Source organism: Mauremys mutica, chromosome 8, assembly GCF_020497125.1.
Source record: "Mauremys mutica isolate MM-2020 ecotype Southern chromosome 8, ASM2049712v1, whole genome shotgun sequence".
Lineage (NCBI taxonomy): Eukaryota > Metazoa > Chordata > Testudines > Geoemydidae > Mauremys > Mauremys mutica.
In genome coordinates, this window is record NC_059079.1 from 19,404,775 (window position 1) to 19,418,588 (window position 13,814).

Genomic DNA, 13,814 nt, shown 5'->3' on the forward strand with positions numbered 1-13,814 from the left:
CTCACTACTGATTATCTTGTTTCCTATAGCCACTTGCTTTTATTCAACCAATCCAGCAGGTGTTAAAAATCATTGATTTCCAATTCTCTGGTTCCCTCTTTCTTTGAGGGTCAAGTTAAATTAAATTAAAAGTAGTCCCACATACACACAGCAACAGAACTGGGGAGACATGCAGTATTTTCAGAAGTCTGGCCATCATCAATACAACTATTTTGGAAACCCAAAAGTAAAAAGAAGTGCTGCCTACCAACCATCTCCTCCTGAATAGTTACTCCGCTCAGATGTGGCTGGGTAGCTTTCAAGTTTGTTTGTTTTGATTTGAAGATCTTATTTTGGAAGCATATTAAAACTATAATTTAACAGATTCCTAGCAAAATAAATCTGAAGGCGGCCTAGTAGTTGATGAACCATTAACATGTAAACATCTAGAAATAAAGGTAGTTTAGAACATGCCCCTCTTCTCCCCAGTCTTTCAACGGTACTGTGACCATTTACGTATCTGTGGAAGAAATACCAATGGTCCCATGGGTAACAACTCATGCCAATGGCACCATGGCCAAAGAACCCAAGAAACTAAAAAGTAAAATAGTTAAAAAATGGTACATGAAGCAACTGAAGAAAGTTGTAAAAAGAATAGTACTCACTTATTCTCAGAATCAGCAGGTGGGTGTTCCTCTCCTTCTGGTGTTTCCTCGGTCACGTTCGACTGATCCAAATCACTGCAATTAAGAGATTTTTCTTCAAACCAGCGCCTAACTGTTTAAAACTACTAAGATGTTACCGAATCTCTAACTCGGACTCACTTAACAGTCATGAGTAAGGCTACGTTTTAGTCACGGGTATTTTTAGTAAGTCATGGACAGGTCACGCGCAGTAAACAAAAATTCGCAGCCTGTGACCTGTCCACGACTTCTATATACTATATACCCCTGACTAAAACTTGGGGAGAGCTGGAGAGGTGCAACTCGGGAGGGCGGCCTTGGGGGGCTGGTTCCCTATCCTGCTCCTGGGAAGCAGAGACCCTAGCTTCTAGCTCCACCTGCTGCCTCCACTCCGCCTCAAGCCCTGATTCTACAGCTCCCAGTGGCTGGGAACGGTGGTCAATGGAAGCTGCGGGGGCAGTGCCTGCAGGAGCTGAGGGAAAGGAGTTGCTGTCTCCCCTCCAGGGAGCGCTCCCTCACCCCCCACAGGTAAGCAACCCCCAAACCCCTATCCCCAGCCCTGAAACCCCCACACACCCAAACTCCTGCTGCTCGGGAACCGGGGGGGGGGCAAGACTACCCCAGCAGCAGCTGGCGCGCCTGGCCCAGAGGCTGCCCGAGAAGTCACAGAGATCATGGAATCCATATCAAACAGAGCCTTAGTCATGAAGTTGAGCTTTTCTCACTATTTCATGAAAAACGTGTGTCTCTTTATAGATTTAAGAAGGACAATTGCTGCAATTTTCTGGGCAGTTTTCCCAAGACTTGTATTGCTCTTAGTATCAATCCCCAATACTTCAAGTATCCTGCCTCTTCCTCAAATGTAAAACTGACCCAGGCAGTAAACTGAGGACTAGAAAGACAATGAAGCCCTTGAAAAGTGTAGATGTAAAATGATGCAAAGTGACAATCACTGCTTTTCAAAAAGAGTGGAAAAGAAAAACATCAGTTTAAACTTAGAGTCCAAAGTCCAAGTAACCCCAAATGTTACCAGCAAGTTATTAGGTAACTTTTTGCTTATCAAGTGTTAATAAGGTTTCAAAACTCATTTTAAGAAAATAAACTAATGCTATTTCCACTAACACTGGAGACTTAAAAACTCCCACCAAAAATACAAATTCCAGAGAGGCAAATACTCTTTTTTATATTTTATAAATAGTGGAAACTGGGGGACCTGTTTACATTTTTCTAATTTGAAATTTTAAAAGTTTCAAGAAATTACGGATTACTAACGTTAGCTCATCTTTGACGGTTCCCCAGTTGTGTGATCCGCTGCCACCACGTTTATCCTCATGCTTTAGGCCACTGAAATGGGAATGTGAGAGAGAACTAACAAAACTGAGTTAACATAATAGTGTCTTCATACAGAAATTCAAAGGCAAATTAAGAATTGTATTCTATTAAAGGCTAGTGAAAAACACAATAAGAAGAGTTTACATTTAAGACTTACGATCTATCACTTCCACTATGCCTGTCAAATTCACGCTTGCCACGGGAGTCAAAGCCATCTCCTCTGCCCATTCCACGTCCACGACCACCACGTCCACCTCTTCCGCCTGGACCACCACGACCACGCACAAGCCGATCAATAACGGGTCTATTATAGAACAGAGGCCACTAAATATTACATTTCCAAAATGTAAAGCACAGCTCACAGAGCCTTTCAATATATTTGTTTTTAAACTCTATGCTGTATACCGTTAGTTGAATATAAACATCCATTTAGGAATACTACCATCTAATTACAATATGAAAAAATAGCACTTTAAATGCAGCCCGAGTTCTAAAATCTTGAAACAAGGCGTTAAAAAGTCAACTGCATACCTTATTTCATCTCGTAATCAACCATATTTTTGCAAGCAATACAATAAATATCACAAGAACCACATAGTCTCTTTAATAATGGCCGCTCTCCCCCAGCTTATTTCTTTAAAAAAGTAATGATGTTTTCATTAGGGTACAATTGCTTAAAAATTGTAATACCTGCTGGCACTATATTTAAAACACACAATTCTGGAATTCACATAACTTAGGCCATGTCTACACACAAGTTGCATTGGTCTAACTAAAATCAGTTTGAAAACCTCTAATTAAACTGACAGATTCCCTTTATGGACATACTTATACTGGCTTAAAACCTGATCTATAGGTTTAGCTTTTGACTGTAAATTGACATAAGCTAAACTGATTTAGACCTATTACAGTGTCTGGACAGAGTTCTGCACAAGTTCAAAAAAACAACACCTTTAGTTAAAATCAGTTCAACTGTGTCTTTAGACTAGACCTTGGATCCACAGTAATCTGGATCAAGTATATAAACAAAGTCATGCAATAACGATAAAGATTATTATTCTACTTTGCATGATTACAAATCTTTTCTGATGAAGTTAACAAAATTAAGATACCAATATTCTGAACCAACCAGCTCAAAGATTTTAATAATTTTGTACACCAGTAGAGGGAAATAAGAGTACTGACCCAAATCATCACAAAGATTGTTTGCAAGATGAAAAAGTCTTACTTATCCACAGAAAATTCCCCTCCTTCACCCTTCTCTTCAGCAGGTTTATCGAATCGGCGTTCACGAGGCGGTCGTCTCTCCTGTCTCCTCTCAATAGGCTTGCCTTCACCCTGAGGCTGCTGCTGATCAGGCCGTCTGCCAATTCGTCTTATACCTAAAATAGTAGACAATCTGCATCAGCAAATTATTGAGCAACCAAGAAATTGTGACTCTACCAGCAGCACAAAAGCAAAACACAATACAGAACTGACATTTAGGTTTTACTTCCAATCTCCTGATGGCCAGGGGTTTGGGAGGATTTCCTTTTACAAGTAATGGTTTTGTCCTTTTACTACCACGATGTAGCAGTTTGTGGCTTTTTTTTTTTTTTAATTGGCTCCTGACAAGCGGGGGGGGGAAGGGGGTCAAGAGAGTCAGGGGTGCACAGCAGACCCACCAGTCCCAGACTGCATACCGAGGAGATCTAGTCACATAGAATGTTGGGGTTCTTAGGGATTGGCTCGTTTTGGCCTTGTTTTCAAATGGGATTAGCTTGATTTTTGGCTTATTGTGAAGTCAAGGTACTTATTTACCACATGAAAGTTGGCAACTGTGCTTCAGATGTGTCACTGCTTTGGAGCACATTAGAGAAAGTAAGTTAGCATCTGCATCAGATGCACTAGAGCTCTGCTCTGAGGTGTGGATAGATGAAAATGCCTTTACATCACCTTTCTGCTCCATCCTCACTCATCCTAGGACTGGTAAGTGGCTGGGGATTGCCAGGGCCCCATGTGCTCTAACCAAGCATCCTCCTACCCCAGATATTATTGTTATTTGTATTACTGTGCTGTGTAGGCACCCTACTCACAGACAGAGACCCCACTGTGATATACAATGGATATACTTTTCCCTCTGCCTACCAAATGGTGTAGAACCAGCTATTCTGGCTCTGTGACAGCGAAGGATTCACCCAAACCATTATAAGCTTTAGGAACACTTTGTGCCACCCGCATAAGTTATTTTCTCCCTGCAGGAGCTCACTTTCCTCACTCCCATTTGCAGGTCACTTTTAAAGGGCCATTACCAGTTTTTCACTGTGGGATGTCTGGAGGACTCTAAATGGACAATTGTATGGTACTGTTCTTTTAGAAAAAGTTCGCTTACTGCTCTTTAGAATGAAAACAGTCAGTTCACCAGAACAAATTTGTTATAAGCTTGTTTCCCACTCTGCCATTATCTTCCATAACAAGACAAATCATTTCAAAGCAACAGAAAAAGCTTGATTTCTATGTTTCTCTCCTGAACACATTCTAGTTAGAGAATTTTAGATATTTCATTTCCCCATTTTACGCTACTAAGGTTATTTTCATGAAAAAGGAACCTTTGTCTATTGGTATTAATATCCTCCTGCTGTTTTGCTCCTTATGTGGAACTAAGTTAATTGATATCTTTAAAACTATATTATGTCATAAAGATCATTATGACTTCATAAGTTATGATCAGAAGGGGCAAAAGAACTCAAGGAAAAAGAGACCTTGCTTTTATGCAAATCTCTTTTGTATTGCAAAGTTCAGAATGCTAAAAATATACAAAAGCTGGTTTAAAAAAAAAAAACATTTCCATGAGACATCAGCTGCTTTAACATAAAATCAAAACAAGCAGGAAAACAATGTATATCAACATTAGAATAAAGCAACACAACCACTGAAACTGTTAAAAAAAGATTAAAAATTATGATTCAGCTTTGAAAACAATAGCCATATTCCCCATGAACCTACTGTTTGTAGGCTCTTATTCATAAGAGTCAAACCATGTTGTCTTTGATCCCAAATTTAAAACTGCCAAATTTCACTCTCTATAATAAGCCAACTGAACAACCGCCTGCAGAAAAAGCAATGCTATATTTGGGTGGAGCAATAAGAACTAGCACATTGTAATGATATCCAAGCCAAACACACACACACATGACTTCCTTACCCTACAAACAGGTTTTCAAGTCCCAAAACTCTTGCTAAATAATCCTTTTCCAGATGAAAAGATGGAAGTTAAACTCACGGAGATTTACTTTAATAGAACTCTTTGGAGGAAAGGAAGTATTATCCCAATTTTACAGATGCACAGGTGAAGCAAAGAGAAATTAAGTGACTGGTCTCAGGCCATACAGGACATACGTTGCAGAACCTGGAATTGAACTTAGATCTCAAAAGTCCAAGTCAAGTGATTTCAGCACCAAAATCCTAATTTCTAGCAGCCTTTTTTATGAGTTCCTGAAGGTGCAGTTCATCTTATATTTTGAGACTAATATATTGGAGAGGCAGTTTAGACAATATTATGACTATTTATGACTGGCATTTGTATTTACACATGTACCAATATACAAATTTATCCTAGCATATAAAATTAAGAATGTTATTAAAAGTGAAATAAAACATGTGTTCTAAAGAAAATCAGCAATGCTTACAAACTTATGAGTGAATTTTTCCTTAATACAATATGCCAAGTTTAAAACCCCCTCTACCTTTATTATTCCACTGAATGGACTTGCCCCTGTTGGTCTGGAAGAAACAAAAAAGTCAGGCCCTTATAATATGACAGTTGTCTTAAGGGTCAAAATCTTATTGTTCTGTAGCTTTAATCAGGAGTATTACCCACATTTAAAAATCTATTTCATGAGGGAAGACAGAGCAAATTTATGATTGCTGGTCTTTCAAAAAAGCTACCAGGTTAGTAACTGTCAGTTGGTATTTTCTGAGCCTGCTATTCCACTGCTCAGAAAAAAATCCAACTACCAGACTTTGATGTGCAAGATGTCCATAGGCCCAGTAAACACATTTTTTATTTTTATTTCTTATTTTTCCTTCACAAAAGATGCTTTACTTAGTATTTCCTTGGTTAAAGTGACATTTTGTTAAAGCTATTCTCACTCTTACCAAAAGTCAAAAAAAGCACCTGGAGACAATATTGCAATATACTTTTTCTTAAGTACTGTAATTATTTCTAATCTTCTGGGGAGTAAGATTTTTAAGAGCTCATTTAGTTTTGGTTAAGTCGTAATTATCTTACAAGTTTGCCAAATAGCTCTTTATCCAAGTATTACCAAGCACTTTCAACGCACTCAAAAATTATATGATAAGCATTACATATTTAGGCCACAATCTTTCAATCATCCATGTGCTAAAGTTTATGTACATAAATAGCCCTCTATCACTGTCCTGCTAGGGTACCTTTGGCAAATATCTTCCCTCCCTATGCCTCAGTTTTGACATCTGTAAAAAGGGGATAATGATACTGATTTCCTTCCTAAAGCGCTTTGAGATCTAATGATGAAATGTGCCATGCCAACGAACTATTCACACTTAAAATTACGCTTTTTTTTTTTTGCAGGATCAACCCATAAAAAAGTAAATCAAAGACATTAATTTTAATGTCACTATATTTGTTTATTCCTTCACTTGTTCATAAGAAAAATTAAACTTTATTACAGTCCACAAAAATGTTTACCATACACTCAAATAAATGTAACTTCAGTAGTAACACATCTGAAAAACAATGTACTTTTATTACTAATCTCAAGCCAAATTCAAATGATTCTTAAAAAAAACAAAACAGTATTTCAGAATGAATCTGAAAGGCTATAAACTAATACTGAAAAGAACCCAGAAGAAGAGTGTTAAATTTACTATTAAATGGGACAAGTCCTTAGAGATGCAATTTAGGCTTAATAGACGATTATTAATCAGTCTCTAATTCGTAGTCCCAAATGATTCCTTACTCACGCCTCTCTTGCCAGTTCGGTGAGTTCCCCACTTCAGCAATGAAAATTTTACCACAACTGGGTCCAAACACACAAAAATAAAGACATCAGATGCACCACAAATTAAACGGTTCCATTTTGAGCTTCCCAGCCAGTGGAAGGCGGCGGCAGATAACGCAGTAGCCGAAGCTAAGGGAAGGGGATCGACAACATACTGAAAACGCACGTGGCTCAGGTATAATTAGCTCAGCTTCACTAACACTAACACGCGGCTACGGTGCTTTGAAAAGTGATGCAACTCCCTTTGGAAAAAACAGACTCGGCTGATCATTTTCCGTCCCAACACTTTAAGCGTGCCGGGCCTCCCCGACACGCGGCTGCCATCCCACCCAGTCCCTTTTATCGTCAACAGGATCATCCAGCCTCCAAACGTCTGTCGGTGCAATGCTCCGGGGCCACAAGTACTGGGTAACATACAAGCACCAGCCGGTCTTACTCAATCCTCTTTCCTAGCCCTGCATCGGTGGGTCACCCCAAGCCTCCTCCTCCCATCCACAGCAACTAACATTGTCAAAACGCCTTCAGCCCACCCCCTCACCCCCACTTAGATGCAGCCCCCTCCTTCCCAACAAGCATGTGCGCCAGGCCTCACTTCCCCCCACGTGGGTAGAGAAGCAGCGGCCACGGCCTGCAACTACCCCACCCCGCCACCCCAAGGAGCAGGTGGTGTCTCGGTGGGGATCTAGCAGGGGCTGGCCCACCTGGGGCTTTAGAGACTCCAATGTCCAGCCTGAGCAGCCAGGCCGCCGGCCGCATGTGGGGGTGACGGGCTGTCACCCAGGGGCGGCAGCTCTCCCTCACCGGGGGGAGGGGTGCACCGCTTGGAGCGGCACATCTGCAGGCCCAAGGGGGGGTTAAAGACTCTGAACCCCGCACCGGGGGGTGCAGCCTCCCTCCCCACACCAGGGCAGGGAGAGCTACCGCATGTCTCGCGTCTGAAACTCCCCCCGCGGCGGTCCCGCCGCCCTGGCGGATTTGGGCGCGGGCCGCATGGGCCGCCTCCCCGCCCGCCGTCCCCGCTCACCTTCCTTCCTCAGCGGCGCGGCGGGCTGTCCGCTGCCCTCCTCCCTGCGGTCGCCGGCGCCCCCGGGCGAGGCAGCGAAGGGGGGCAGCGGGTTCTTGCGCTCTTTCTGCGACTCCCTGCGCAGCTGCTTGGCCGCGCTGCTGCTGCCGCCGCCGCCTCCCCCAGCCTGGCCCGAGCCCCCGCTGCCGACCCCGCCAGAGGAGTTGGCCTGGGCCGCCTGCCCGCTGCGGGCCCCGCCGCCGCCCCCTTGGCTCCCGCCGCCGCCGCCGCTCTCCTTCCTCCGGCTCTCGGCCGCCCGCAGCACCTCGAAGGGGTCCGACTCGTCGTCAAAGAGCTGGTCAAAGCGGTTGGTGACGACGCAGCCGAACCCTTCTTGCAGGTGTCCGGGCATGATGGGCCCCTCTCGGCGGGATCCTCCTCCGATGCTGCCCAGGCCCCAGCCCCCTGCTCGCGATACCACACAAGATGGCCGGCCCCAAAGAGACCCGCTTCTCTTCCGGCGCCAGGAACAGCCGGGGTTTGCCGCGCGCAAAGCATCGCGGGAGCTGGAGGCGGCCGACCGCGACGGGAGCTGGCGCGCGTGGAGGGGCGGGACTACAATTCCCAGTATGCCGCGCAGACCCCGCGTGCGTGGGGGGGGGGTTAAGTGCGTGTGTTGTGAGGGGTGGTGAACGCGCGCTGGCGTGTGGCGAGAGGCGGCCAACGCAGAGCTGGAGCGGGGGCCCGGCCGGACACCTGTCTCGCGCAGGCCCAGCCCGCTGCAACGGCTCCCAACAGGGCCACCCACGTGGGCCAGGCCTCCCCTGCCCCCAGCGCCAGGCACTGTGCTCATGCTGGCAGGGCAGCAAGTTGCTGCTGCGAGGGAAACAAGGTCCCGCACGAGCCCAGCCTCCCTGGTGCTGCCTCCAGGACCGTTATTCATACTTGGCTCCCCCTCACTTTTAAAGGGTGTTCACAGCCTGTGCAGGAAAGAGCCACGGAGCAGCCCCGTCCCCTGCCCCACTTCCCAGTGTAGTACCATAAATAGGATTGAACAGTGGTATGTTTCATCACACAGGTCTTGTTTACAACCAACTCCTGTCCACACTGGAGCAGAAACTGTCCTAGCCCCTGTTGTGTCTGAACACAGATGGGTCTTTAAAAAAGGCAAAAGTGATGTTTGGTTTCTATTGTTACAAGGTTAATATGAGTGAGTGAAAGGCGGAAATATACTGTATTTAACAATGTGCATGTGAGGGCACCTTGGGGCCAGTTTCACTGTGCACTTGTTTCTCCCTCGCCTGTTGTGAAAGAGAGACACTTTTTAAAACAGGGAAATCTGACTGTAAACCCATCCAAGTTATGGGGCAACTCAAATTTGGCCTTGGTAAAATCATGCTTTTAGAAAAGGTAGTAGAAGTGTTTTATAGGTTTGTTTTAATGCCAGTATAAAGTTACTTTAAAACAAAACTTTGGCTGCAGTATTACCTCACCCATCTTGTCTATTTGTAACCCAGACATTTAATGGTTTACAATAGTAGAAATAAATTGGCTATGAACCTAAGTGAAACTATGCTGTTCAGATTTTTCTACTTCCAAGCCTGACAAGATTTTTAATTGTTTTTTTAAAAATTGACAATTTTTAAGTCTCCATTTTACTTTGTACCATTTTTTTAAAGCATAAACTTGTCAGTCATCTCAGCATGGACAATGAAAGTCAATTTTAATACTTTTTAGGTGTTAATAACCAAGGCTCCACTTAGACAATGAACTCTGCACCATACTGTCCCCTACTGAAACTCTGTGCAAACAGAGGTTTGCTCATATGGCTCTCTAAGCCTGAAATGGGCTCCACAGCCGATATATATGTAACACATCCATTAACAATATGATCTGAGCTATGTCATTAACTCTACCTACCATACTGCTGGTGTGATGGCTGCCATCTTCACCAACCTAGAGATTGGTCCAGGGACCAGAGCTGAAAGCAGGAGTCTTGGCAACTTGAGCTAGGTGCTGTAGATGAGGGCTGCAACATATTAACATCTTCTGTTACACATGTGCACAGATGGCATCTCATAACACACACTGACTAGTGCCAGCAATGCCCTTCTGCCACGTACATTGGCCAAACCGGACAGTCTCTATGCAAAAGAATAAATGGACACAAATCAGATGTCAAGAATTATAACATTAAAAAACCAGTCGGAGAACACTTCAACCGCACTGGTCACTCAATTACAGACCTAAAAGTCACAATTCTTCAACAAAAAAATCTTTAAAAACAGACTCCAATGAGAAACTGCAGAACTGGAATTAATTTGCAAACTGGACACCATTAAATTAGGCTTAAATAAAGACTGAGAGTGGATGGGTTATTACACAAAGTAAAAACTATTTCCCCATGCCATTTTTTCCCTTACTGTTACACCTTCTTGTCAAGTGTTTGAAATGGGCCATCCTGATTATCACTACAAAAGTTTTTTTCTCCTGCTGATAATAGCCCACCTTAATTTATTAGTGTTGTTAGAGTTGGTATGGCAACACCCATTTTTTCCATGTTCTCTGTATGTGTGCGTGTATATATATATTTTTTTCCTACTGTATTTTCCACTGCATGCATCTGATGAAGTGGGCTTTAGCCCACGAAAGCTTATGTCCAAATAAATTTGTTAGTCTCTAAGCTGCCACAAATACTTATCGTTCTTTTTACTGACCAGTGGGTTACACTAGCAATAATCAGAAATGTCTCAAATTTAACTGTTGAAATGGAAAAACCTACATGAATACAGGAACTACCTTAAAGAGATATTGCCAAAGTTGGTAAATCTACAATTAAACCTATTGAAAACATTTTTGCAAGTTACACCACATTTTAATGTATAAAAGCACTGATGCCTGAAAACTATTGAGCATCTTAAATACTTTAAACCAAAGAAAAAATGACTTAGTATTAACATGGCTCAATAATCACAGGGGCTACAGTAATATAAATATCAAGCAATAAGCAAAATCCAAGTAGTTGTCGCACTCATATCTAAATGTGATACTTAAAAAAAAAAATCCACGTCAGCTACCTACTCAAAACACCTCATTACAGGCCCAGTACATACCCACAGATAAGGATTGCATTTCAGGATTCCACTGTGGGTGTGGAACCATTTATAAAATATTCTTCAGGTATCCTTCCAAGGACATTTAATGCTACTTTTAAAATGGGACAGAAGCCATTTATAGGGATTGTTTAAGGGATTACTCAATTTGGCCACTGTATATTTACAATTTTCAGGTACTTTTATATAATTATCTGTGTACACAAACATTTTAAGAGTATGTTCATAACCCAGAGTGAAGGCAAGAATCACAGAACTGTGACTGACTATATTTTTTATATGTTCAGATCATTTTACATGGTATTTTAAAATCTAAAATAGAGGTGTCAATCCACCTATGAAATCGGAGATCACTTCATTTACTTTTATTTTTATTGCCCTATTGACCAGTGGAAGACATTGCTTAGATTCCCCCTACTTCCCATTTTAATATTGAAATTACTGTACTCAGTAATTGGTGTTTTGTTGCAATTAAAGTTCCTAGCACAAACCCTTTGAAACACAGGACCCCTTCTGGCTGCATACTATGTGGCAAAATGTCATTGTTGCTCCCATAGCCTCTACTGTTGTATTATTTCTGAGTTCAGATGCATCTAATAGCCACTTTCAGGACCTGCACATACTAAGGAGGAGGAAACAATGTTAGTGTGCTATGCACTGAACGGCAGAAAGATGTCAATTACTGTTATCTACTATTTGATTTGGAGATTAAGAGGATTCTTACATGCTGATGATGAATACTGTTAAATCACAGTCCTAAGAGTAATGCAGATAAGGCATGAAGATCACCTACATGTTAAATACTGGGTGAACATTTAAAACCCCACCCTCTCCACCCACCACATAATTAGAGGGTAAACATGTTCCAGCAAAGTCACTAAAGAAATGTATACCCAGGATGTGCAAGATGCATTAACATTGGAATTGCCAAACTGGATCAGATCCAAAGTCCACCTAGTCCACTATCCTGTCTCTAACAGCAGCCAGTACCAGATGCTTCAGAGGAAAGTGTAAGAACCTTGCAGTAGGAAGATGTGGGATAATCTGCCCCTAACACAGGTCTCATTTTGGTCTCCAATAGAGACTGGTTTAAACCCTGAAGCATGAGGTTTAATATCGCTTCCAATTTTTTTCATAGTGATTTATACAGCTATGAAAAATACCCAGAGTTACTATAAATAATGTACAATCCCTTTTTGAATCTGGTTAAAATTTGTGGTCTCAGTGACTTCCTAAAGCAATAAGTTTCACACTTAAACCACAGCTGTGAAAAAAAAGTCCTTTTATTAGTTTTGAATGTACCACCTTTTCATATAATTAAATGTCCTTCTACTCTTGTATTATGAGCCAGGGAGAATGCCTTAGTACTTGAGATGTGAAATCCTACTCCTTCAGAGAATCAGAAATTTGAGATGAAAACAGTACTACTACCTAGTCCATCATATTTCACAGCTATTACTCACCTCTAGGTCACCAAGTCAAATCCAGCTTTGATTTAACGATGAACATTAGTTATCATCTGCTTGGGTCCTCTAAAAAATGTTTGGGTGATCTCATTCTAGGTCCTGGTGGATGAATATTCACATCATCAGAAAAAAAGCACCCATTACAACTGGTACCCTGATTTACAAACTTGACAGAAGTTCCTAGGATTAATAGACAGAGGCTGAATTACTTGCAGTCCCTAAAGGGTCTGATTTTGGCCCCAGTATATACAATTTTAATATCCCTATTTTGGCACCAGACCATCTTGTCACAGAAAGGTCTACTTTTCTATGCTTCACCCCTCAGGCACCCCTTAGCTGAGTTGTTCTGGGATCATCACCCACACCAGGAGTCCCACAGCTGGGCCAACCAGTGAGAGGCTGTATGTGTTGATGCTGGAGCAACTCAGCTAAGGGGCATCTGAACAGAGGGGCCATGGCCCCATCACTTATAGAAGTGGGAGGGCATTTTTTTCCTGCCTTATGGGCAAGCAATGGGGGAAGAGGGCAGAGAGGAGTGGAGGGCGGGACATGTTTCTGGTGCCGATTCCCCCGCCTCCGCATTTCTAGGGAGCTTCTGGCACTCCTGTATGGAGGGGGAACTCCCCAAGGCTGCAACAGTAGCAGCGTCAGATAAAAACACACAGATATACGATCATCAGTATAGTCACAATGGAAAGTGAAACTTGAGATTCTGAACTCCCTCTTCCCTTGCTCCCTTTAAAGTTTTAACCAAAACGTGCTTATTGACACATCTGCATCAGAGTGCTTGTGTATGGCACCACTCACAGCATCAGCCATGGGGAGTATAGCCTGCCAGGGGTGATGGAAATGAGAAGGGAATTGCTTGTTTACATGAAACTATGAGTATAGGACAATGGCACTGAATACTGGCACCATTTTCCACAGGTAGTGGTGATTTTAGTTGAGGGTAACTAAGACATAGAGAGCACAGCTGCTGCGGGCTTCTTCGAGCCCGTATTGTGCTAGCCTGCTGCGTGCTGCAATGGTGCCTGCTGAAGCGATTGCTGACTGGTGATGGGAAGCATGCTACCACAGAGGAAGAAATAAGGCTGCCAACCCTAGAAACCGTCGGGAGAGGACTGCAGAATACCTCCACATAAATTTCATTGAGATCTCTCAGGAGGATTCAAGGGACATCCCAGTGACATAAAACAAACAAACTGCATGACCCCTCT

The 13,814-nt window shown here is 42.8% G+C and overlaps 1 protein-coding gene across 2 annotated transcripts in view; it reads right to left on the reverse strand.

Annotated features, from left to right (window-relative positions):
- Window positions 1-8,541, reverse strand: part of SERBP1 (SERPINE1 mRNA binding protein 1) — a 31,854-nt gene extending 23,313 nt beyond the window's left edge. The window contains exons 1-5 of one of the 2 annotated variants that reach the window (XM_045028421.1): window positions 8,040-8,541; window positions 3,223-3,376; window positions 2,152-2,298; window positions 1,935-2,030; window positions 645-719 (exon numbers count right to left, since the gene is read on the reverse strand). In XM_045028421.1, the coding sequence (XP_044884356.1) occupies window positions 645-719; window positions 1,935-2,030; window positions 2,152-2,298; window positions 3,223-3,376; window positions 8,040-8,430 (863 nt within the window). In that variant the 5' untranslated portion in view covers window positions 8,431-8,541. The remainder of the gene's footprint in view (window positions 1-644; window positions 720-1,934; window positions 2,031-2,151; window positions 2,299-3,222; window positions 3,377-8,039) is intronic. The other variant, XM_045028422.1, reaches the window with a different exon arrangement.
- Window positions 8,542-13,814: the final 5,273 nt, after the last annotated feature.